This window comes from Magnolia sinica, chromosome 5 (genome assembly GCF_029962835.1).
Source record: "Magnolia sinica isolate HGM2019 chromosome 5, MsV1, whole genome shotgun sequence".
NCBI classification, from domain to species: domain Eukaryota; kingdom Viridiplantae; phylum Streptophyta; class Magnoliopsida; order Magnoliales; family Magnoliaceae; genus Magnolia; species Magnolia sinica.
The window spans coordinates 89518666-89543489 of NC_080577.1; the positions used below are offsets into that span (position 1 = coordinate 89518666).

Sequence of the window (24824 nt, forward strand, 5' to 3'; positions counted from 1 at the left end):
CCAGTCTTTGATTCTGACCTTTGGCTGTGGGAAATGAGATGGGCAATGGCCCAAATATCATCCAAGCCAAAAGATTCTAGACCCAGGAGTTGGGTCCATTTCTAATTGAATGTGGAACTTGAAACTTTGATTTGTCTATTTCTAATTGAATGTGGAACTTGAAACTTTCACTAGTCTATTTTTAATTGAATGTGGAACTTGAAACTTTGCTTAGTCTATTTTTAATAAACTTTGATTAGTCTATTTTTAATTGAATTTGGAACTTGAAACTTTGATTAGTCAATTTTTAATTGAATATGGAACTTGAAACTTTGATAATAATATTCACTGCTTAAGTGTAGCCAAGGAAAGTGGACAGGCCATCGCCCAGATTTCATCAAGACTGAAGGATCCAAACTGCATTTCTGGATAAAATCAAATCTCAGGAACTATTTCTTCAGAATAAACTTTCTACAGATATCTGTTTCCAGGAAAAAAGCATTTCTTGATTGTAATCCAAACAGGTCCTGATTATTTTCTTCTTGTTCTTCATCTATCAGCTAGGGTTGTTGTTGTGTTGATTATCTGCAATGGCAATGGCTGCGGCTCTCCGACGTGAAGGAAGGCGATTTGCTCCTCTGGTATCATCCTCTTCTTCCATCCTCAACAATGCTGCTGCTGCTGTTCGATCCTCGCTTCTCTCGGAGTAATAACGTCTCCTCATAAATTAAAAGAAAATCCTTCTATCTTCTCCTTTTTCCTTTTTATAATCTAAAATTACCAATGGAGGTCATACAAAAAATGCTTTTACAAAAGTGAAAATCTGCAAATAGTTTATTGTTTTTATTTTCAATAGATGGAGGTCTTTGTTGCATCGGTCCTCATATCACCCCACAAGCTGAATGAAAGATCAGATTGCGTGGTGGCCTAGTAGGTGTAGATCAGGTCCATCAAAGGAACTTGATCAAGGATGTAGCTGATCTAACTGTCCAGATTTAATACCTAGACCATCCCACAGTCTAAAACATTGATTTGGACCACATCAAGGTCCACATTGCTCTGATGGAAGATCCATTTGATAGTCCTGATTATTGTTTTGACCAAGATCAGCAATCAAGGTGGACTGTGGGATCTGCATGATCAATCTAATGGCTCCAGCGAATCCACATATGTAATCAGATGGTCCCCGATTCCAATTAGAAACAAATATATCCCTAAATATAACCTCCATTGGATGATTAGTGCTTTCCAGCCATACTATTGCCTCTTTCAGAGAGTAACAACAAAGACTCCATGATTTGGTCCTCTCACCGCTCTAGTAGATTCTCTGTGCACTCTTTCTACTCTGTTCTGTCTGCGGGCCCTCATAGTCCTTCGCCTCCTCACCCTTTTCACTACTGGTTTTATGGGGCTCCTCCTTGGGTGGCAGTGTTTGTTTGGTTGTGTTATAGGACGTGGCACCAATACATTCCTGACATGGTTGGACAAAAAGACAGTGGACCATAAATTGATCATAACTTTTGATCCGGGTATCGTTATGGGATGCACAACCTATCAATCTTTACTGTAACGGGCCATCCGAGGTGAACTGACCCACAAAGTGGGTCACATCTGTCCATTTCGCTAGAAAATGTGCTCTTTCAGCTCAAAAATGAAATTTTAAGAAAAAATTACTATTTTTAGTAATTCCGATTTTTTGTAATGGTTTCTTATTTTTAGAGTTTTAGATCTTTTGTTTTAGAAATAACTTTTAATCATGCTAGGACTCTTCCAACAATAGTTTATTTGGAATTTTTTATTATTTTTTTTTAGAAATTAGGCTTTAAAGAGTTTTATTAGAATTAGGATTTTTGTTAGAGTTAGAATTTTGCCATTTTTGGTAATTACGAATTTTGTTTTTGTTTTTGTTTTTGTTTTTTTTCTCTCTTTATTAATAGTATAACAAGGACACACACATTAGACAATTATCAATCAATTTATTACTAATTTCTAGAAATTATTCTTATTTTCTTATTTTCCTCCTGGATTCGAGGCATCTCTGTGAGGAGTCCAGAGAAGTTCCGTGGATTCGGAATAGTTATCCCCTGAGGACGATGGCGCTCGACCTCATCACGTCCATCCGTGTGTTAGGTTGGTGGCCATAAAGAGAGTGTTGACAATTGATAACCTACAATGTGGGTCTCTCATTCATCCAAACATCTGCCTTATGTGCATGGAGAGCGCGGAAATGATCGATTACTTATTTATTCATTGCCCTTTTGCTCATGAGGTGTGGGGTTGTTTCCTTTAGGTGGCTAATACACCTTGGGTGATGCCGGAATCTATGGAGGCTCTCTTGTGGGCTTGGCATGGAAAGGGTGGGGGGAAAGATCCTAAAGCGATTTGGAGGCTTCTCATCATGGCTATCCTCTGGGCTATTTGGAAAGAACGGAATGGGCGATGCTTCAAGAATGCGAACTCTTTGGTCAGGAGGGTGGTGGGTTACATCAAGGGCCTTGTTCTTGAGTGGCCTTCAGTTGTAAAAGCAGCTGTTCTCATGTTCAATTCTACATTTTAGTGTAAATCTGTTTTTCTTTTCCGCCTTTGGTGAGCGTCTTAATAAATTATTTTGTATCTCTCCAAAAAAAAAAAAAAAAGAAAAAAAGAAAAAGAACAACATTTCCTCATAAATCAAAAGCAAATCCCTCTCTTCTGAGAGTATCAGCATCTCATAAATTAAAACCAAATCCTTCATCTTTGTTTATCCTTCTATACATCTGACATCGCCAATGGAGGTTATACAAAAAGCCTTTACAAAACTAGGTTTGAGTTTAAGGTCAAAATAAAGGAACATTATCACAATTCAAGCATGAAAATCTGCAACTGAGTTGTCCTTTTGATTCTCTATCCGGAATCTCTGTTGCAGTCCCCTCATATCGCTACAAGATTGGCCCATGGTCCCACAAGTTGACCCAATGGAAGATCAGGCTGTCGGAAGGCCTATAGGCTTAGATTGGGTCCATCCAAGGAAGTTGGTCAAAGATCTAGCAGCTCCAACTGTCCAGATTTATTACCTGGACCATCCGACTGTCTAAATCAAGATTTCTACCACATCAAGGTCCGACTTGCTTTGATGGAAGACCAGAGCCATCCGATGGTCCTGATTATTGTTTTGACCAAGATTAGCAATGAAGATGGATTGTGGGGTCTGCAGGATCAATCTGATGGCTCCAATGAGTCCACATATGTAATCAGATGGTCCCCAATTCCCATGAGAATCAAATATATCTCTAAATATGACCTCTCAATTGGATGACTAATGCTTTTGAGCCATACCATTACACGTACAGTCTTAAGCATCGCATTTGAAAATGGTTGCGTAATGGTAATGCTGGGATTCGTTTCACGATACATGGCTGTAACCCTGTTTTGAATACGGGGATATAACGGACCAATACGGGCCTGATACATTTCTTCCCTTAAAAATTGACCATTGGGGGAGCTGTAATGGCCCGTATAGTAACAGTCACAAGGCTGGCCATTACGGCCACCATTGCTATTGAATACTCTTAAGGCATGATTTAATAAGAGTCCTAGTTTCTAGTATAGTTAGGAGTCTTGGTATCTATCCCTTCTTTATTTTCTTCCACAATTTGTTATTAGTAGTTGGAGCGTTTATGACGAGGCATTTGCACCAATAGGATTCATTTTGAATCATAAAATGATACAAGTCTATTACATGGCTCCCTCAAGGGATGCACACATGACAGTCTTGCATAATTTTTGAGTGAGCAAGAAATTCTGAATTCTTCTTTATGCAGAAGCAGCGAAAGGTGGTTTTTTTAATTATTAATTAATTAATTAATTATTTTTTTATTTTTATTTTTATGGGGGGGAACTGTTGAACAGTCTGCTGACAGTCTTTATTTATGATTCTATGCACAGTAGATCGTTGATGAAGTCCAACATTCCAGTAGATCTGCCAGTGTTTGCTCAGAATATCTAATCGATTCTATGCACAGTAGCGGAAGATGCTACTGATGTTTCAAAGGGGAGTTAAAAACAAGGGTCCTTTATATGTGGAAAATCATCATCATTTTGTATGGAGTTGAATCGTAAAAACTAAAAAGTGCAGAAGAGATGGGTGGTTTAAACTTGTCAACATAATAACCCCCTCTCCCAATCAGTCAATGTTCGAGATCAATGAGATGAAAAGAGTGCTAACAAAAAGAAAGAAAGAAAAAAAAAAGCAGGAATTGCAACTTGTAGAAATAGTGAATCTCTACCATCATTCCCTTCAGACATGTGCTGCGTATCTCCTTATATGTGCAAGCTGTTGCATCTCTTCTATGAGCTCACAATTGAATTAGCCATACTTTCCATCTATTTCTTCACTCTTGTAGTACTAGACTCATAATGTAATGGAAATGGGTTTTCTATATCCCCTTCTCAAGATCCATTCCTCTCGATGCAAATGCCCTGGTGGACTCCTTAGCAAAGGAGGGGTTGGTCGATCTTCCTTGTGTACCAGTACATTGTTCCCTTTATTGTTCTCCGTTTTGATGAATGGGTCATTTACTTAAAGAAAACAAAGATACAAAAAAGTTTGATCAGGCTGAACGGGCCTGGTCGAGATGGAGGCACAAAGCAACAAAAGGGCTCCACCTCAGGGACCATAACCTTTTGGATTCAAGGACTAATTACCCTCCCTGACTCAACGCCATTATACTCAATTCTCTCCACGCCACCCCCTTCTTGGCTTTGGTCGTTATATCTTTGGTTTGTTGATCAATCAATATGGGAGAAAGATGCAGACAGGGAACCAACTAGTTGAATGACTTCTTCCATTTCATTCACGACTCACCACGGAAACGAGTCCTCCCTTATCCTGGTCATGCATCTTCTAGCCCCCTTCGATGATAATGGGGGTAATGCATCTTGAAATTGCAATCCTTACCCTTTGGACCTGAGCAATGGCCTCAACAAAGTTGGATAGTTGATGTCTCAACAATTAAACCTAGACCTCTTTTAAAAACAAGGCCTGGTTAACTGTCATTGCCCCTGAAAATCCTGCCGTTTCTTTCCATCCATAGATTCCACATCATGTCTTTAACTGCTAGGTTCCATAACAACATCCCCACAGGTTCCCAATTGCAGCCCCTCCAGCCCACACACACAACTCTCCCATAGATGCCAGAATGACCCACTGAATGTCAAACTTTCTAAAGACTGTTGTCCATAGGTTCTAGGCAAAATGACAGTGAAGCAACAGGTACGAGCTGTTCTCTTTAGGACCCATTTGGGAGCATGGATTCGGAACCCCCTGGATTTGAAACCCCCTGGATTTGAAATCCCCTTATTGTGTTTGGCACCCTGGATTCAGAATCAACTTTAATCCAAAAGTAGCTATGCATAGTATATTTACAGGGGTTTGAATTTAATTACTAAATCAACTTTAATATCTCTAATTAGTGAACGCATGTAATGTTTGACACAATGGTTGTAATAAACCGCTGAAATATATACTTTGCCCGAAAATGATGAAATTCCAAGTCTCGAATGGGCCACAAGCACAAGATCACAATTTTTAACTGTTGATTTACATGGACAATGTTTGGACGGCGTTGATCATCGTATTAAAGTAATTATAGCGATGCAATTGATAGTCTAATTATTTTGGGATATCATTAGTGGGTCATGTGTCCAATAGATTAATAGTCTAGTGACACACATGTTACACATGCAACTCGTGGAAGGATTTTAGATGTAATCCAAGCTTTCACCGTGGATTGCAAACCCCCTGTTTGAGGGGATTTGAAACCCCCAGTTACTTTATGATGCCAAACAACCAGGGGATTTGAAACCCTCTCAAATCCCCTCAAATTCCCCCAAATCCATGGTGCCAAACGACCCCTTATAGCTTCCTGGCATAAAACACTATCTATTGGGTATATACATGCCCCTTCTCTTAACCTAGTCAATGTTGAAAATTTTGTTTTGCAAGCCTTCCAACAGTGGCACTGATCTTTGGTAGAGCCCCAACTAACCACACAACAGTGGTCCACTCGACCACGCCTGACTGGCTGTCACAAATCGACTGACACCATGATGGCACAAAAAATATTGTTGCTTCTGGGACCCAGAATTTTATGTCCCTACCCCCTAGCCCATGAAAAATTTCTCTAGCAGAGACAACAACTATAAGAGGGATGAGATCTCATTGTCTTTCAGGACGTCTGAACACAGGGGACCACACCATTGAACCAACCACCCTTTTGACAAATCTGCTCAACGTCCATCCCTATCCATAGTGGTCCAACAGAGGGAGGTTAAAATGTCTTTGAAGAGGCAAATTGGAAAACCATCTATCCTCCCATATTTTTACCTTGACTCAGCTTGGATATTCCTCTCCAGATTGGTGAACCCTTTTCTCCCTAATTCAACCTTAACATCCCAACCATTCTCAAACAAATTATAGCTTTCCAGAAGAATGTTCTTGATGATGGGGGAAATCACCTGCCCCAATCCTCCGCTACCACTTTTCTGCCACAGTTGAGTTGATTACCCTAATAGGCTTGATGCCTAGACCTCCTTCGATGGGATTACAAATGTTCGACCACACCGCTATATGAAATTTATGGTTGTCTTCCCAGTTAGTTTGCAAAAATTTCCTTTGGAGTGTGATTTGATCTTTGTAGCTGCTTTAACTGGGAACTTAAATAGAGACAACTGGTAGATAGGGAAGTTCGCAAGGATGATGCGAATAAAGGTGATTCTATCCCTAGTAACAACCATTTTCTTTTCCATGATGTCAACTTGAGATGACAACTCTGCTTAATTGGATCCCATGCCTCCTTCCTTGGTTTTCCCATCCCTGAGCTATCCCTAAAAGTTGGATAGGGAGAAAGGCAGACCCACATTCCAAAATTGACGCAGGGATGAATGTGATGAGGTCGATCACCATCTTCCTCAAGGATAACTACTTCGAATCTACGAAGCCTTCTCACAAAGACTTCTCGAATCCACGAGGAACAAGCAAGAAAATAGAAATAATATTCTAGAAAATTCATAAATTGATTGATGTCTAATGTGTATATGTCCATTACACCATTAGTATAGAAAAAAAAAAAAATTGTAATTTCCAAAAATAGCAAAATTCTAACTCTAATAAAACTCTTCTAAAGCCTAATTTTTAAAAATAAAAACTTCAAATAAACTTTTGCTAGAAGAGTCCTAGCATGATTACAAGTTATTTCTAAAAAGAAGAAAATCTAAAAGCTCTAAAAATAAAAAAATATTAAAAAATCAAAATTAATAAAAATGGTATTTTTTCTTAAATTTCCGTTTTTGAGCTGAAATTGTGCATTTTTGGGCGAAACCGACAAATGCGACCCACTTTGTGGGTTGGTTCACCTCGAATGGCCCGTTTCGGTAAAGATTGATAGGTTGTGCGTCCCGTAACGATACCTGGATCAAAAGTTATGATCAATTTATGGTCCACCTTCTTTTGGTCCAACCATGTTAGGAATGTATTTGTGCCATGTTCTATATTAGACCCCTCCACTTGAAAAAAACTCGTCCTCGAGTTATTCAAGTGACTTCGCTCATGGTACTCAAATAATTCCTGGCGCCGATGTTTATCAACCTCTTCCTTATAGTTTGCATTAGGCTCTTGAGCTGAAAGAATACATGTACTCACACTCTCCTTGACTTAAGTATTATGGATCAATTCCTTTACGTGTGCTTGCAAGATCTCACATTCTTCTTGATAATGTGGCCAATTAGGCAGACTTGCCCCTAAGACAAGATCAATGTGGTTATATATATCTCGTATGGGAGGTAATTTATTGGGAAATTCATTAAGCACAATCGCCTTGAACTCTTGCAACACTGGTTTCAAATCCTTTGGGATGTTCATAGGCTCTATGTACTTTTTCTTTTCAACTAATGCATCTACACTCCTGTTTTCTCAGATTATTTAACGAAATCATGTTTGGGTATGAGAGATTGTTCCTCAACTTTAGAAGTCTTGGGTTGGTTCTTTGTTCCCATTGGGACAAGGATAATCTTTCTACTGTCTTTAATAAATATAAATACGTTATCCCAACCTCTATGCGTAGCATCAATATTATTTTGCCATGGTTGACCAAGTAACATATGACAAGCTTTCATGTTGACTATGTCACAAAGTACTTGATCCTTATAATTTTTACCAATTGAAAATGAGACGGTGCATTGTTCGGTTACCTTTGTTTTGTTGACCTCATTGATCCATCCAATCGTGTATGGAGATGGGTGCCTTTTTTTTTTTTCATTTGTAGCTTTTCCACCATTCTTTTCGACATGAGATTTTCACTACTCTTGACATCGATGATCACATTACAAACTTTTTGGTTTACAGTGTACCTTGTTCAAAAGATGTTGTGCCACTGTAAATCTATCTCTACCTTTGGCATGTACAACGATTAAAGTGGTGGCTTGTGATTCACCATCATTGGGTGGTGCTCTATGGAAATCGGTATGGTGTCGTTAGGGCTGAAAGTCAGGCGGGTTGGGTCAAGTTGCTGCTCAACCCTAGCCCAACCCAAGGTTCCTATACCTTAACCCTAACCCAACCCAACCCAACCTCGGGTTGAGAATTCTCAACCCAAGCCTAATCCAAGCGGGCTTGGTCGGGTTAGTCGGGTGGATGGATGCTAGTATTTTCGTTATTACATTAGTCTATTATATTTCAATACACTTATTTTTTCTATCCACAATTTTATTAATAATCTACGTAGTTATTTATTGTAAAAAACTTCATTTTTTCTAAACAAACACACTAAAATATAGGACAACTACTCCTTTAAAAGTCGTGTTGTGTGGCACACAATCTATCTGGGATAGAGAAATCTAGCGTATATTATTAGCTTCAGTCATCAGAAATGACGTGGACCAATGAAACTCGACGGCACTAGAATTTCCCATGCCTTCAGTAAAGACAATCCACACTCAATTATAATTACTAACTTACATATTGATCAGGTTTGGGTTGGGTCGGGCAACCTGAGACCTCAACCCGGGCTCGGCCCAAGTTTTATTGGGTTGGTGTTTGTATAGCCCAAGCTTGAGACCGGACTCGATACTTCCTGCCCAAGCCCAACCCAATGTTGGGTCGGTCACGGGTCGGGCGGGTTGAACCCACCCAACTTTCAGCCCTATGTGTCGTACAACGACCACGGGCGGTTGAGCATTGCTTTGGGCTCGGGGCGGAATTAGTGCATCTGCAATATGGTTAAGGGTTGCCTGCAACACTTGCATGGTCAATTGAATCTCTCGGTGGAAAGCCTCCATTCTTTTCAAAAGATAATGCATCCTTGAATCACTGTCCGCAGGATTTTGGTCCATACCTTCGTTATTTGCCATCAGTCCGAGGAGAGTTCTTGCTCTGATACCAATTGACGCAGGGATGAACGTGATGAGGTCGATCATTGTCTTCCTCAAGGATAACTAGTTTGAATTCACGAAGCTTTTCTTGACTCCTCACAGTGACTTCTCGAATTCACGAGGAAAAAGCAAGAAAATAGAAATAATATTCTAGAAAATTCGTAAATTGGTGGATGTCTAATGTGTATATGTTTATTACACCATTAATATAGAAAAAAACCAAAATTCGCAGTTACCAAAAATAGCAAAATTCTAACTATAATAAAAATCCTAATTCTAATAAAACTCTTCTAAAGCCTAATTTTTAAAAATAAAAATTCCAAATAAACTTTTGCTAGAAGAGTCCTAGCATGATTATAAGTTATTTCTAAAAAGAAGAAAATCTAAAAACTCTAAAAAAAATAAAATAAAATCGGAATTACTAAAAGTAGTAATTTTTCTTAAATTGTTTTTGAGTTGAAAGTGTGCGTTTTCTGGAGAAACGGACAGATGCGACCCACTTTGTGGGTCGGTTCACCTCGAATGGCCCGTTTCAGTAAAGATTGATAGGTTGTGTGTCCCGTAACAATACCTAGATCAAAAGTTATAATCAATTTATAGTCCACCTTCTTTTGGTCCAACCATGCTAGGAATGTATCTGTGCCACGTTCTATATCAAGAATCCTTTCCATGCTCATCACTTGATGATCTTTGAGGTTGATGGCAGAGATACTGCCCTTTAACAAATTAATTCTGAGTCCTGAAACTACCACCTCATAGCAACGAAGCATATCTCAAAACTTGGAGCCTCAAAACACATCTTGACACCAAAGAGAAGTGTACCGTCTGTCAAGTGAACGTGTGTGCACATAGAAGCTCCCATAAACATGCCTTGGACAAATCCTAAACCAAAAAACTGCACTAGCATCTACTAAAGGCTTTAGCTACGATGGTAAACCCAACAAGGTTTGGGCGAGCGGTCATCACCATGGGTTTGCTCCCTACAGGTGTGGGTTTGACTCCTCTCCTCGGCATTACCTGATACATGTGGTTGTGGGTGATTGTGTGTATCCGCAAGGAATAGTCTTGCCTCAAAAGGGGCGGGGGCACCCTGTGTCTTCAAAAAAAAACAAAAAAACAGAGTGGCCAATTGACTCCCTGCCGGATTACTTAGGAACTCTTAAAGAAGCCAAAATGGAACTTTTTTATTAATACTGAAGAACCAAGCTGTTGATATGCAACTGCTGATCCACATTCTCCACAACTGCCCAAAAAGTGGTTGAGAAAGTGCTAATTAACATAGTCGTAATCTTTCTCCAGGTCAATTTTTAAGAGAGTTTTTCTTGCCTCTCTTTGGGTACTAATCGACCAGCTTGTGGGCAATGAAAGGGCCATGCACGATGAATCTCCCCAGAATAAACACGAATTAAGAGGGGGATATGACTTCATTGAGAACTTTTAGAAGCCTGGTTGCTAAAACCTTTGCCAACATTTTGTAAAGGCTACCAATCAAACTAATTAGTTTGTAAATGTGAATTTCTTCAGTCTCCAGTTTTTTAGGGACCAGCTTGATGAAGGATGCATTCATGCCTCTGCATAACTGAGCCTCCCCATGAAGCTCGTCAAAGACATTAATGGCTTCTTCATGGAGGAAGCTCCAACATTTCTGGCGAAATGGTACAACTCTAGAGCTCGGTCACCTTTCATCTCCATCTCTTCCACAGAAAACCACTCCTCAAGCCTCTCTGCAGCAGACTCCGAGATGCAATTGGATGAGAACCCATTTGGCTTGGGTCTAACTGGGGTTTCTTATGAGTAAGGGTTCATGTAGAAACCCACAAAGGATTAACACACCACTTCTTTCTCAGCTACCAGTGCCCCTTCCACCCCCATCGCATCGATGCGATTGGACCTTTTTTGCTCACTTGCGATCTTATGGAAGCAGTTTATGTTTCTGTCCCCTTCACCCATTTGGATCTCTCTCCGTTTCCATAGAATTTCCTCTCTTTAGCATTCTATCCAATTAGGGCTATCAATTAGGTCTTTATCTCAGAAATTCCGACACTAACCTCCTTGCCGGTGGACATTTTTCGTCTCTTCTAAAACATCTTACCGTCTTTGTTCACATTTTTTCTCTTACGACTTAAAATGTGTCATAATATTTGAAGTTGTCATTCACATATGTTAGGAAAAATTGTTTGCACTACGAAGGGGAAGGCGGGGTATAGAATGGTTATAGATGGAAGCTTGCATTAGCGGTGGAGGTGCCAGGAAACAAACTCGTAGCCACAATCTCGAACATGCATGAAGCGACTTACTTTTTGGCATTGTTGTGGCCAACGAGATTTGGGGGATTTATTTGGCCATTTTGGGATAACTTAGGTTATTGGTGGATCTCTGCCCTCAATTGATAAGCTGGTGGCCTACTGGCACATTCCAGCCAAGAGGTAGCGTCTTGTGGTGGATGCTGCCTTTTGGTATAATATGGGGTTTGTGGTTGGAGAGGAATAGAAGAATCTTTGAAAGTAGGTGAGCTTTGACCAATTTGATCAAATGGAATATTTTGTCTTTGCTAATGCAATGGGCTTTTAGAACGTCTAAGGGGCTCTTATGGGGAGTATATGAGGGACTGGAAAACACGAGTCTAGTGGGATTGGCTAATTTGGCTTTGATGTTTGCGGTTTTTGGTCCCCCCCCACCTTGTTAGGGGCCAGTTGTGTTGTGTTAAGTAAGTGACATGCATCACTTTTCAGTCTGTCCCTGTTCTTGTGGTTTTTGCTTTAACCAAAATTTATCATCGTTCAAGAAAGAGATACACTTGTACATGTCACGGTTTCAAACAACTGAGGTCTGGATGGCAGGGGGTTGGGTCCTGAAGGAGCTCGTTCAATTTCTACTCAAGTTGGTAATATTCCTTATCCTTTTTCATTTGGTGCCTTTTTTTTTTTTTCGCACACTAGACTTGTTCAATACTTCAATATATAAGGTTCCCATGAGTATACCAATTGTTTTATGGCTTATTGTTGTCCCATGCAGTCAGGAATCGGATGAAAAGTGTTAAGAACATCCAGAAAATCACAAAGGCAATGAAAATGGTTGCAGCTTCAAAGCTTAGAGCAATTCAAGTGAGGGCAGAAAATTCACGTGGCTTGTGGCAGCCATTTACAGCACTTCTTGGGGATGTTCCCAGTATGTGTATTTTCTTTCTTTTGTTATTCAGATACCAGAAGCCTCTAATCTGGTCAAGATTTAAGGTAGTGGGAAATTCTTGTTTGTAGGTGTTACTTGTTTACAGAAATTGTGCGACTTTGTGAGAATAATAGGTGCTTCTTAAGCTTAGGTCTGTTGGTCGCTGGAAGCTGTTTTCCTATACCTATATTCTCTTCTATTGGTTAAATCATATCTATGCATTATCAGTTCCTTTGTCATCATCAATGTTTTATTTGTCATTGTCGTTACATTGCAACCTTGGGATATGGGCACATATTTTGATATTGTTGATAATATTGCATATTCCTGGGAATGTATTGCTGTCTGGGGGAAACATTAGGGAAAAGGTGGAGTTTTTTGGTGAAACTTCAAGAGAGGTTAAACGACACATGATTACACACTTATGACTCAAAATATTACAAAAAACAACTACACATAATAGGTTTCCATTATATAGGGGTTTAAACCATCCATTGTTGGTCAAAAGCAGCACAATTATATCCAAAGTGAGTTCATATCATTTAAATATCATACACTACAAGTAATAGAACACAGAGATGTAAGTTTACCACACCCATCAACACTTATCAACATATTTTAAAAATGAACAGATTTGTTTTTATTAATTTCAATTATTAAAAAAATTGTTTTGGAAAGAGTGTGGGTAAACCCACAGATTGGCCTACACTTATCAACATATGAATTTTCCACACTTGCATTGCCATTTTAAGGGGTAAAAATGGGGAAAATTAGGATTTCCCTAATTCTTCCATTAGGATTAATTTCCTCCATTTATTACAACTCTCTCTCTCTCTCTCTCTCTCTCTCTCTCTCTCTCTCTCTCTCTTGCTCTGCTTTAAATCCATGTCAATGCATGAAAATCATGTATAGATATTGATTTCTATTTGAATCTATGCTAACATGTTGAAAAAACAATTTTTCTCACTTTTGAGTTCTAGCCAGTTTTTGCTCTTGGTTTATAATTTGTCACCCAAATTCATGATTCGATGTGAAACAACTCAAGCAGAGTTGTTAAAACATCCCTCACTAGAGATCCAAATCTACCCCCCCCCCACAAAAAAAAAAAAAAAAAAAAAAAGAAAAAGAAAAAAGAAAGAAAAAAGAGAGGCTACTTTTTGTTTTTTGAAATTTTTTTTTTCTTCCCCTGATTTTCACATGTAGTTTTACTCGAGTCCATTAAGGATAACTTGCATTTGTAACTAGAGTTGTACACAAGTCGAACCGAGTCGAGCTTTGCCCGGCTTGGCCAGCAGGCTACCCCAACTCGAACTCGGCTCGGCTCGGCTCGGCTCGGTCAGTAGCTCGAGCCAAGCTTGAGCTCAATCTTTTGAGTTGAGTTCGAGTTTAGATTTTAAGATTTTTAATGTATATAATATATAATATATAATATATATAATATAATTTATTTAAATATAAATATTTATAAAATATTTATATTAAGTGAACCCGATCCGAGTTGAATCGAGCTTTTCTGAGTTGAGTCGAGCGAGTTAACCAAGCTAACTCGGTTCGTGTACGACTCTATTTATAACAAGGGGACCGTGCTCACATCTCGTGATATTTTTAAATATTGGGAAATATCAGTGATATTATGGATAATATCGGCGTTAACTTGTAAACTGTGTTATTACCTCATATAGCTTATTGTGGGCGATATAAAAATTGGCCATATTTTGAACATTGGTCATCATTATAGGTCTAGACATTTGAGAAGATTGTGTTCATGCTTCTCCTTAGATGCCAAATTTTGACTTTCAGACAGGACTGCCCGGCGTGAAAATGCCCCTGCATTAATCACCCCTGGTAAGGAGTCTCGAACACGAGACCTCCCGCTCTGATACCACTTTGATGCGGGATAATTAACTATTTGCTCTAAAAGCTCAAACTGATAGAGCATGGCGAATCAATCCTTTTATCTCATGGCCCAAGCCCCACATCGCATGGGTTAGGACCTCGGCCGAACCCCTCTCGTGGGCCCCACCTCACATGGGTTCCACCTCACACGAGCCACCTGCCTCACATAGGCCACCCACCCCGAGTGTGCCCCTGCATCCCACAGGCCACCCCACTCGAGCCCAATGTGAAAATGCCCTTGCATTAACTGCTTACACCTTGACGGGTAATGGCTGTCTTGTAGTGTGCATGCGTGCCTGTGTTCCCATGCGCTTAATGATTGCCTATATTTGAAATTTGAGTGTTGTTTGGTGACTTGCTCTTACTTGGCAGGCATTGATGTGAAGAAGAATGTTATCGTGACAATTTCCTCTGACAAAGGGCTCTGTGGTGGGATCAATTCTACATCAGTCAAGATCAGCAAGGGTTTTTACAAGATAAATTCTGGTACTACGATGAAGTGGCTGTGGTATTATGAATTGTTAGGTTCTCAAGATTTTGGTGCCATTTGATGTCAACTGTTTCTTACCATCAGGTCCCGATAAAGAAATAAAATATGTCATTTTGGGAGAAAAGGCCAAGGCTCAGATGGTGCGTGACTCTAAGAAGGATATTGAGATGTCCATAACAGAGTTGCAGAAAAATCCTCTGAATTATACTCAGGTCAGTCTATTGTCCTCATCACAGCCCACTATTCACATAACTAGGGGAGTTCTTTTATTTTATGGAGAGCTACTCTTTGTTTTAGTTCATGTATAGTTGTTTGGAATACAGTTGGAATGCTGAGGACTTGATGGATGCAATTTTTGTTCACCATCACCATCATAGCCTTGTCCCAGACTCCCAGCTATTTTGGTGTTGGTTTTATGGAGAGTTTCTTAAATTGCATTTTATTTCCAAATTGATGCTTATTTTAGGTTGTTAGCTTCTCCTATCTCCCGCTTGCTAAACATCTAGCATTTATGCGATTGACATGCTGGTTTTATGCATATGCATGTGTTATAGTCCCTACTACATACTTGGCAAATGCTTTCGCAGTGGTTCGTCTTTTATAAATCCAAGAATTTCACCTATGACTATGAAATACAAATGCCTCTGACTGTCCCTCTTAATCATTACTCCGGTCCCGAACGCCAACGGAATAGGACGGAAATCCTGTGGTGTTATCCCATGCTGATGTATCCAGAGCTTGGGCTCGCTTTGAGCACTCTAATTTATTCAAAGTAACAATACTGGTGGCATAGTTTTAATGTCCTTCATATGAAGCTTTTCGGATGTTTTTCATTTTTATTTTCTTCCCATCAAGAATCTAATGGATACTGTATCAGAGTTCTTTGGACTTGGAGAGCATGCACTCGAGGGTTTTCCTTGTATTTCCTGTTGATATGACACATCACCATGCCTGTTTGTTTGTTCATTTCTGGCTTGTGCTTGTCCATCTTGTTGCAGCATATTCTATATATTGTTAATACTTTTAATCCATTACCAGTTGCTCTCTGATATGATTTCTTTGTCACTTTTCTGGTAGTCCTGCACCATCTTGACTTCTAGAAGTAGGACGCGTCAATTCTGCTTTGAAAGTGCTGACCAAATAATAATAAGAAGAAAAAAATAAAGTGAAAAAATAAATAAAAAGAGGCTGATTTAAACTGTTGGCTGGGCCTTCTTATTGCATGTGAGCTTTTCATACATAGCTGGCTTTGCGAGTATGTTGTGTCATTTTCAGATGGCCCCAGTTGAAGATTCTGAAGTATGGATCGAACATAGACTATCCAGATTTTCAGATGGCCCTAGTTGAAGATTCTAAAGTATGGATCGAACATAGACTATGCAGAAAAAAATTTGAACACAGGCTTATCACCTGTGAGCAGTTCTAACCTTGTCCAGCTGTCAATTTCATTACAGCCACCTGAATTATGGACTGACCTGCTCTTTGGATTAGATCATCTGATGGGTGGACTGGATCTTGCACTCATATACCACACTGAGACATATAGTGGCGTGTAGCTGAGATGCGTTCCCACACGTGGTCTTTGCAAACCTATGGCTTGTTTTATATCTATCCTCCACAGTAACTCCTGATTCCTGGGTTTGACAAAACAGCTTAGCTTGTAAAATCTGGCACCATCATCCATCATGGAAATGCAACAGGTGTTATGTTTGCAAAATATGCTTCGAGTAGAACAAAGAATTGTTCAACAAAGGAACCCTGAGGAATTGAATCTCGTACAGCTTAGAAATGTAATTGCTAGCAAAATTACTCACATTAATGAACATTGATCATGCAGGTCTGTTCATAATTAATGGCAACAGTGAAAACCTTGGCCTTCTTTTGCCACTTGGTTGATTCAGGTCGTTGTCCTTCCAGGTTTCTGTTCTTGCAGATGATATTCTAAAGAATGTCGAGTATGATGCTCTTAGGATTGTTTTCAACAAGTTCCACTCTGTTGTCTCATTTGTGCCAACAGTGTCAACTGTGTTATCTCCCGCGGTCAGTAGATCTCTTTGGGATTTGTTATGCATCTTTGATCTTACATTTGTTTTTTTGCATTCCCCCTTGATTTTACTTGATTGTGGATGAATTCAGGTGGTGGAAAGAGAATCTGAAGCCGGAGGAAAGCTTGGTGATTTGGATTCTTATGAAGTAGAAGGGGGAGAGACTAAAGCAGAAGTGCTTCAAAATCTTACAGAATTTCAATTTTCTTGTGTAAGTTCTATTTCTTGGAAGGTACAACTGTTTTTCCCTTTTGTTAGAATGCTGGGGTCGAACTGATGATCTCAACGGCTCAGTTATTACTGCTAGATGTGCATGAGAACTGATGATCTCAACGGCTCAGTTATTACTGCTAGACATGCATGAGGCTTGGCATGGCTTAGCTCAGAAGCTAAAACTTTTTGGCATGTTCCGCCCTTGCTATATTTTCCTTTCTTGTCTATTTTATTGTATGAGGTATGCAGTGATGATGCTCGTCTTGTGTTTTTTTTTTTTTTTTTTTTTTGAAGAGTAATAGATGATTTATTAGAAAGCAACTTGAAACCAAGCTGAGAAAAAATAGTGGGCAGTGAAGAAAAGCTAAAACTTAAGAAAAAGACACGCAAGAGAAGAATCCACTTTAGCTGATGAACATGCCCATTCCAAAATATCCCTTTTGATTTTCCAAAGAACCTCTTCCCATGGACATTCTTTGCTGCGAAAGCATCTATATAACGCCCTGAAAATCGGGGGTCGAGCAGAAGCTCAACTCCCGAGTTTCAACACATCACTTATGCAACATAGATAATGATGATTGAATGTTGTTCATATTGGTGCATTAAACATGAGTGAGATTATACCAAAAAAGCATATCATACTCCAGAGACAGTTAACTTTCGCAAGCGGAAGACTGATAAATATATAAAATATATAAATTATTGTAAGTCTCCAGAGTGTGAACATGATTCCAGGTTAAATATATACATGTATACTCCAAAAATGAACAAAATGAAGATACATGAGTGTTCCAAAGGTGCAAATAACAAGTATAATGGCATCTAATCAGCATCCCTGTAACCCCGTTGATCAGAACATGGTCTACATAGACCCGCCTGATAGCTGCATATAGGAGAAACCCTCTTCATCATCATAAAAGTCCGGCTCTGCTTCGCAAACATCGCCATCATCTGAAACTAAAACAGGGTCTGGTTGGTGTTTAAAACACCGTCCCGTAACGTGGGAGTGAGTGATCAACTCAGTGGAACAATAAAGCAAAGGTTAACATATTATCAATTCAGCCAAACAGTAATGATAACGCAATACAACAATCAGGTCCTAAGTACTCTTATTAATGCAAGAATTATATGAAATAATGACGCATGCCCTCACCTGCGCTCCCTCAGCGACTTCATCTCACGATCGCGGCATGCAACCTTTCCTCAGTGCTGGACCTGCTATGCCAAACGCACATGTAATGCGGTACATGCACGTGATTAGCCAGGTTCTTGCTTAGGTTTATTCATACAGCAGGCTTGGGAAGCTAAGGTACCTCCCTTATATCAATTCCCAAACAATAATCCATTCTAGGGTCGTCAGTCCTAGCAAATCTCATACGATGTTGCGGTTCTAAGTCACTACAAAGGGCTCGTCACCTGATCAGTGTAGGCCTAGTTTGTACTCTGGTTGCTACGAAAAGACTCGTCGCCTCAACGCAGTTTCAGAGTACACTCGAGGTTACTACCACCTACACCCTATCAGCTGACAGTCTATTTTCGAAGGCTCGTCACCAACCCGACTGGGGACCACAGCCAGGCTGTGCAAGGGTAGGCCTACAGCTCAAATACAGTGTCCCATACCACCGTATTCGGCTCACGAGTTTGAGTTGCTCACTGGTCACTATGGGGAGGCTCGTCACCCTAGTGTAGGCCGACAGCTCGACCACGGTGTCCCATACCGCCATGCTCGGCTCATGAGTCTTAGCGGATCGAGGTACCAAGGTTAAAGGGGTTTTCATTGGTGAGTTTGGTACCTTAGATTCAAGCAGTAGCGTCCATACATGGTGAACATGCATTAGGCAAATCGGGTTACTTAGCAAGTTCGATTGGTACAAGCATACGCTGAATTAATCGACATGGAGCACTAACCACTGTCGACAATCATCGTACGACTCGAATTCACCGAACGTATCACTTGTAGTAAGACTAGCTCAGCTACTCCAACAGGAATTGTTACCGATTGCCTGGACTACGTCGTAGTCCCACTCATATTCCAAACAATAACATTCACATATAGTAAGCCAAAACAGCATGTGGCAACTGAAATCAAATACAAATCTTATATGAGCATTTCAACAAACACATAGGGTACATGTTAGCATACATAGGCATTTCAACCATACAGCACGTTGTACCGATATAGGTTACATAAAGGAAACTATAGCCATAGTTAAAGAAATTGAGAATCCAATCTCAACACCCTCATTACATGCATTTTAACGAGTATTTCCTCATTGAGGCATTTTATCAAACACTTAGACTACACATATTACATATAGGTAATAACTTAGTTAAAACACATATTATAGCAAATCCTTTCACAAAGGAGATGCCACGTATACAACAATCATGTATTTGAAATCAATAGTCATGACATGCATAAATCATAATTCCACATTCATTCAAACATTTCAACAAACACTTGGAATGCATTGAAAACAACATAGTTTTACATATATATGTAATATACGGAAGACATCGTATCTAAGCAATCAATTCAGTCATAAATCATTAACTGACATTGAAAGCCTTGAAAACCATAACCTAAACATTTATAGTCTGCACCTTTCGCCGGTAGACTCGTAACGAGCTCAGTTTGAACACGATGTCTTTGTTTACAGTAAAAGGACAACCTACATCATGAAATAAGTTAGCTATTTCATCCTTTACTCAAATCCCTAAAACCAATTAGGGTTAGGATTTCTTACCCACTTATGGAACCAGAATCGCTGGTATAGCAATACAAACGTGGTGGTTAAGCACGTGGAGCGGCAGGGATCAAATCCCAGGAGTAACTCCAACTCTCTCTCACACTTCCTCTCTCTTTCCTTCTCTTTCTTCTCTTTCCTCTCTTTAGGGTTTAGGAATTCGTATGGCAAGGGAGAAGAGGGTTTAAGGCCCTTATATAAGCCCAGAACTGATGGGAATGGCCCCAGGGCCAAGGTATACTTAGGTTACAGCCAAATGATGTCTGCTCCAATCCAACGGAGCACTTCTGGAGGCCCCTTTGCTGAATGCGGTCGGACTTAAGCTCCCTGGCCATGGATCTAGGCCAGGCTAAGTTTTCAGTCCGATCGGATTTACAGATCGACCGTGGCGGACTAGTTTTAGTTTAACGGTCACCAATACTCGATCAGGGCCACAAGTACACTGACATGTGTTGGAAATTTGTCCTGATCCGAGGGTGTAATTGGGTCATATTCTGATGGTCTGAATCCTTAGATTTGGCCTGCAAGTGAACCGACTCAATTCACTTAAGTTTTAGTTCGTTTTCTAAAGATATTCGCGTTTCTCACATACTTCGCTCCGGGCTCAAGTTGTGCGTTTTTGGATACAATTAGGACTTGATTTCCGAGGTGGTTGTCAAGTCCAACAAGGTGGTCATAAGTGTATGGTTTCGCGTTAATCGGACTTTCGACGTGCGGTCCCGGTCCGATACAGAGTTTCGGCATGCTCCCGAGAGCAACCGGATTTAGAGATTGATCCTAGGTTTCAAGGTAACGTAGTGTCAGCGATCCTACTGATTTTGGGTCCTGCAGTTCGTATTGAAAGTTGTCCAAGCTAATTCCACAGGTGATTTAGTTAAACACTTAATTAATCTTCGTCTAATTTCTAAAGGATTTGGTCCTTAGTGATTTCTGCCTGAGGTGGTACTCGGGTCTTTGTACAGATTTTTCTGGGATGTTACAATCTAGCATTATGCTTCCCCCAAATGTTCCTTAAGACGGCTAAAAGTGACATTTGCCAGAGGTTCCGAGAAGGATTAGAGAGCTGTGCAGCATGCCACATCCTAAACAGATGAAGATCTGAAGCCGGAATCACCCATGCCGAGTTGAAGACCTTGAACAAATTAGACCAGATTTTGTAGAGGAAATCACAGTGAATAAAAAGATGGTCTATGGACTCCACGTTCCTCATGCACATAAGACATACATTTAGAAGGATCGTGGCCCATTTCTGAAGATTGTCAATTGTGAGAATGCACTTGCGGCCCACCAACCAAGCAAAGGTACCTTTGAGGGAGTCCCATAGGACCAAAAGGTGTAAAAGATACCACCCCCACTGGTAGTCAAAGCTAGACTAATTGATTGATAGAGGGATTTGACTGAAAATTTTCTAGATGGGGAGGCACTCCAAACCAGGCTATCCAGAGAAGAAGAGGAAGGGGAGATGTTGTGTAGGCGTGTAATAAGCCTCAGGAAATCATCCGCCTCCTCATCATTTAGAGCCCTGCAACACGGAGGACACCAAACCCCGTCCCCAATCTTGGCAGAGAAGCAGCTAGCCACCAATATATTCTTGTTGGGGGGACAAACTTGCCAAAGAGGGAAACTCCACTTCCAAAGGACCATCGTCACACCAACAGTCCACGCAGAAGCGAATGCGATTGCCGCGCCCAAGAGCAAAGGAAACGTTGGGTTTGACTAAGTGTCCTACTGACGAAACTACTTTCCAAATACTCGAAGCACGATACAAAGAGGATCTTTTTGTCTCCCAACCCCCAGCTTCAACACCATACTTGGCTTGTAAGACTTTTATCTACAAAGATCCTTCTTCTATTCCGAACCTCCACAACCACTTTCCAAGGAGAGCCTTGTTCATGGACTCCAAATCCCTTGTGCCTACGCGTTCCTTAGGAATTGGCTTGCAAACTTCTTCCCATTTGAGAAGATGGAACTTGTGATTATTGTCCACACCTTGCCATAGAAAATCCCTCCTGAGTTTGTCCAATCTCAACAACACAGATTTTGGACACTTATACGACAATATATAGTAGATAGGAAGATTTGAGAGAGTTGCCTTGACAAGGATAACATAGGCAGCCATAGTTAAATGTCTTCTCTTCCACATGGATAGTCTCCATTTGAATTTCTCGACCACTCGATTACACAAATGCTTCGGAGGAGTGACCACACATAATGGGAGACCTAAGTAAGTTGATGGGAAGGAGCCCACCTTGCAACCAAATATATTTGCGAGAGAAGTCTCATCAAGAGAGAGGCCAATGCCAAGCATCTCACTTTTATGAATGCTGATCTGGAGGCTGGATACTTCTTCAAAACAGTCCAAAATTTTCCTGAGAGTATCTATCATAGTTGTGTTTGCTTCCGAAAAAAGAAGCGTGTCATCTGCGAATTGGAGGTGTGAGAGCCTCTCCTCTGTCGATGACCCGCAGAAACCCGAGATAAGACCCACCTCTTAGCCTTTGGAGAGCATGCCACTTAAGGCTTCCGCCACCAAAATGAACAAAAAAGGAGAAAGCAGGACTCCTTGCCTTAGACCTATCGAGCTTTTGAAAAAACCTTTAGGACATCCGTTAACCAACATAGAAAACATAGCCGACAAAACACATTCCTCCATCAATTTGATCCATTTGCTACAACATCCAATCCGTCGCAACATATAGAACATGAAGCTCCAATCTACATGATCATAGGCCTTTTCGAGGTCTAGTTTGCAAACCACACCTTTGGCTTCTTCCCTATGCTTTGAGTCTATGCATTCATGGGCAAGGAGAGAGCTGTCCAAAATCTGTCTATTAGCTACAAAAGCCCCTTGATTCTCCGCAATCACCATAGGAAGCACTGGTTTAAATCTGTTAGCCAACACCTTAGCCAACATCTGATATGGGCTCCATAGGCTGGAGATCAGATAATGTCTCAGCACCCTCTTTCTTAGGAATCAAGGCAAGAAAGGTGGCTCCCACCCCCTTGGTGAGTTTACCTGTCTGACAAAATTCTTGAATGAAATCCATCACATCCTTTTTAAGCAAGTACCAAAAAAATTGGAAAAAAGCTATAGGGAAGCTGTCGGGATTTGGGGCCTTTTTTCCATTCATGGAATCTAAGGTGCTCTTCATTTCCTCCTTTGAAATGGTTTTATCCCAATGACATTCTGGATCAAAGCGTAACGGAATTTCATCCACACAATAGCATCACTGATGCACAATCTGCCAGGTGATTCTATTGCAAGTCTGTTTTGCTCATGTTGTGAATGAGGATAACATGCATGTGTCACCCACTTGCTAATTGGGGTCTGCATGCTGAGATTGTCTGATGATCGGAACCATCCATCTACTTGGCACTGTTTGAACAGTGTGTGCTCCAATAATCATGCTGAAAAGGTGATGCTTTTGATTTGTGGAGTTGAATTTAAGCCATTGAAAATTTCCACATTCCTGCTATACACATCTATTGTCAGCATCACCAATTCAGTACAAATTTCATACGTTGGTCTGTATAGGGAGCACATGGGCAGTTCCGATCAGTGGAGCATCAGTGCATGTGGTCCCCAAAGGGCTGGGTGATGCATGATCATGATCCTGAGTCTTGAGATACGCAAAACAAATGCTTGCAAAAGAGGAAAAACATGCTTACCAAAACATATCTTTTGTACACGTGACACTCATTTATGGTGATCAGGATTGTGGTACACACGGGTTGGCCAGATCCCACATATCAAGGGGATTGGAGAATGGCCTGAAAAGGGGGATGGTTCCCTCATAAAGGCCATGTTCAACTAGCAAAACCTTATGACCACTGAATTGGTTGGAGTTGTCTAATAACTGCAATTTTTGGATTATAGCCCATGACATGGTGACCCACCAGATCAACAGCTCTCGTTTAGCACACGTTTCCATGTGTTGCAGTGAGGAACTGCATAGAACTCCCAATGCGTGCATGCCACTGTTAGCATCTCTTGGCCACATGCTTATCTGTAACATTATAGTGTCTCACTATGAAATAAATTCATCTTCATCGGCTTGACAGTAGTATCCTGAAATCTGTGTCACCTGCAGGTTATGTTCAATGCGGTTTTGGAGAACGCATGCAGTGAGCAAGGAGCGAGGATGTCTGCCATGGATAGCTCAAGCAGGAATGCTGGAGAAATGCTTGATCGGCTCACACTTACTTATAACAGGTCTCTCTCTCATTCACATTTAACTGCTACCTTCCTTTTATTTTCCCTCACAGCGAAAACCAATATCCTTTTTTCTTTCCCTCTTATCTGGGCAGAACCCGTCAAGCATCGATTACCACCGAGCTGATCGAGATCATATCGGGAGCTTCGGCACTGACTGGATAAATTTGCAAAGACTGTCAGCGTAGTGTTCCTGACCATTCCGATCAAGGTTTTGTTTTGTGGCCTGTGTTGCACTTCTTTGATTCTTTGTTGCACTTCTCTGATTCTTGGTTTCATGGGTCAGATCTTTTTTGAACTAAATAATATTGAGCATCATCATAATATAGCCCAATCGTTTCATGAGTGTCACATCCTCCTGCATTCTTTTCAGATCTGATATTTTTCTTGACTTTCTGTAATTTTCTTTATTGGATTTTCCATGAGTTGAATTTATATGATGTGGATAATAGCTGCCCACACATCCACTGTACATGGCACACTACAGATTTTGAGCCTTAAGTGTGGGTGTTTTATATCCTTCAATGGATGATCGTGGGAGTCCAATCTGCGGCAATCAAATGGTTGGAAAGTAACTGAATTTCAAAATGCGAAATTGGACGCTCAAACTCTTAAGGAAGATGGGCCTTTTTTTATTCAATGGCTGGAAGGCTTCCAACCATCCATCT

The 24824-nt window shown here is 40.5% G+C and overlaps 1 protein-coding gene across 1 annotated transcript; it reads left to right on the forward strand.

Annotated features, from left to right (window-relative positions):
- Nucleotides 1-343: 343 nt before the first annotated feature.
- On the forward strand, nt 344-24736 carry LOC131246273 (ATP synthase subunit gamma, mitochondrial-like). Its single transcript, XM_058246212.1, has 9 exons — nt 344-685; nt 12225-12268; nt 12400-12552; nt 14821-14934; nt 15023-15150; nt 16856-16978; nt 17075-17194; nt 24035-24156; nt 24252-24736. Exons 1-9 carry the CDS (start codon nt 570-572, stop codon nt 24319-24321), a joined length of 990 nt encoding a protein of 329 aa, XP_058102195.1. The 5' UTR covers nt 344-569; the 3' UTR covers nt 24322-24736.
- The last annotated feature ends 88 nt before the right edge of the window (nt 24737-24824 follow it).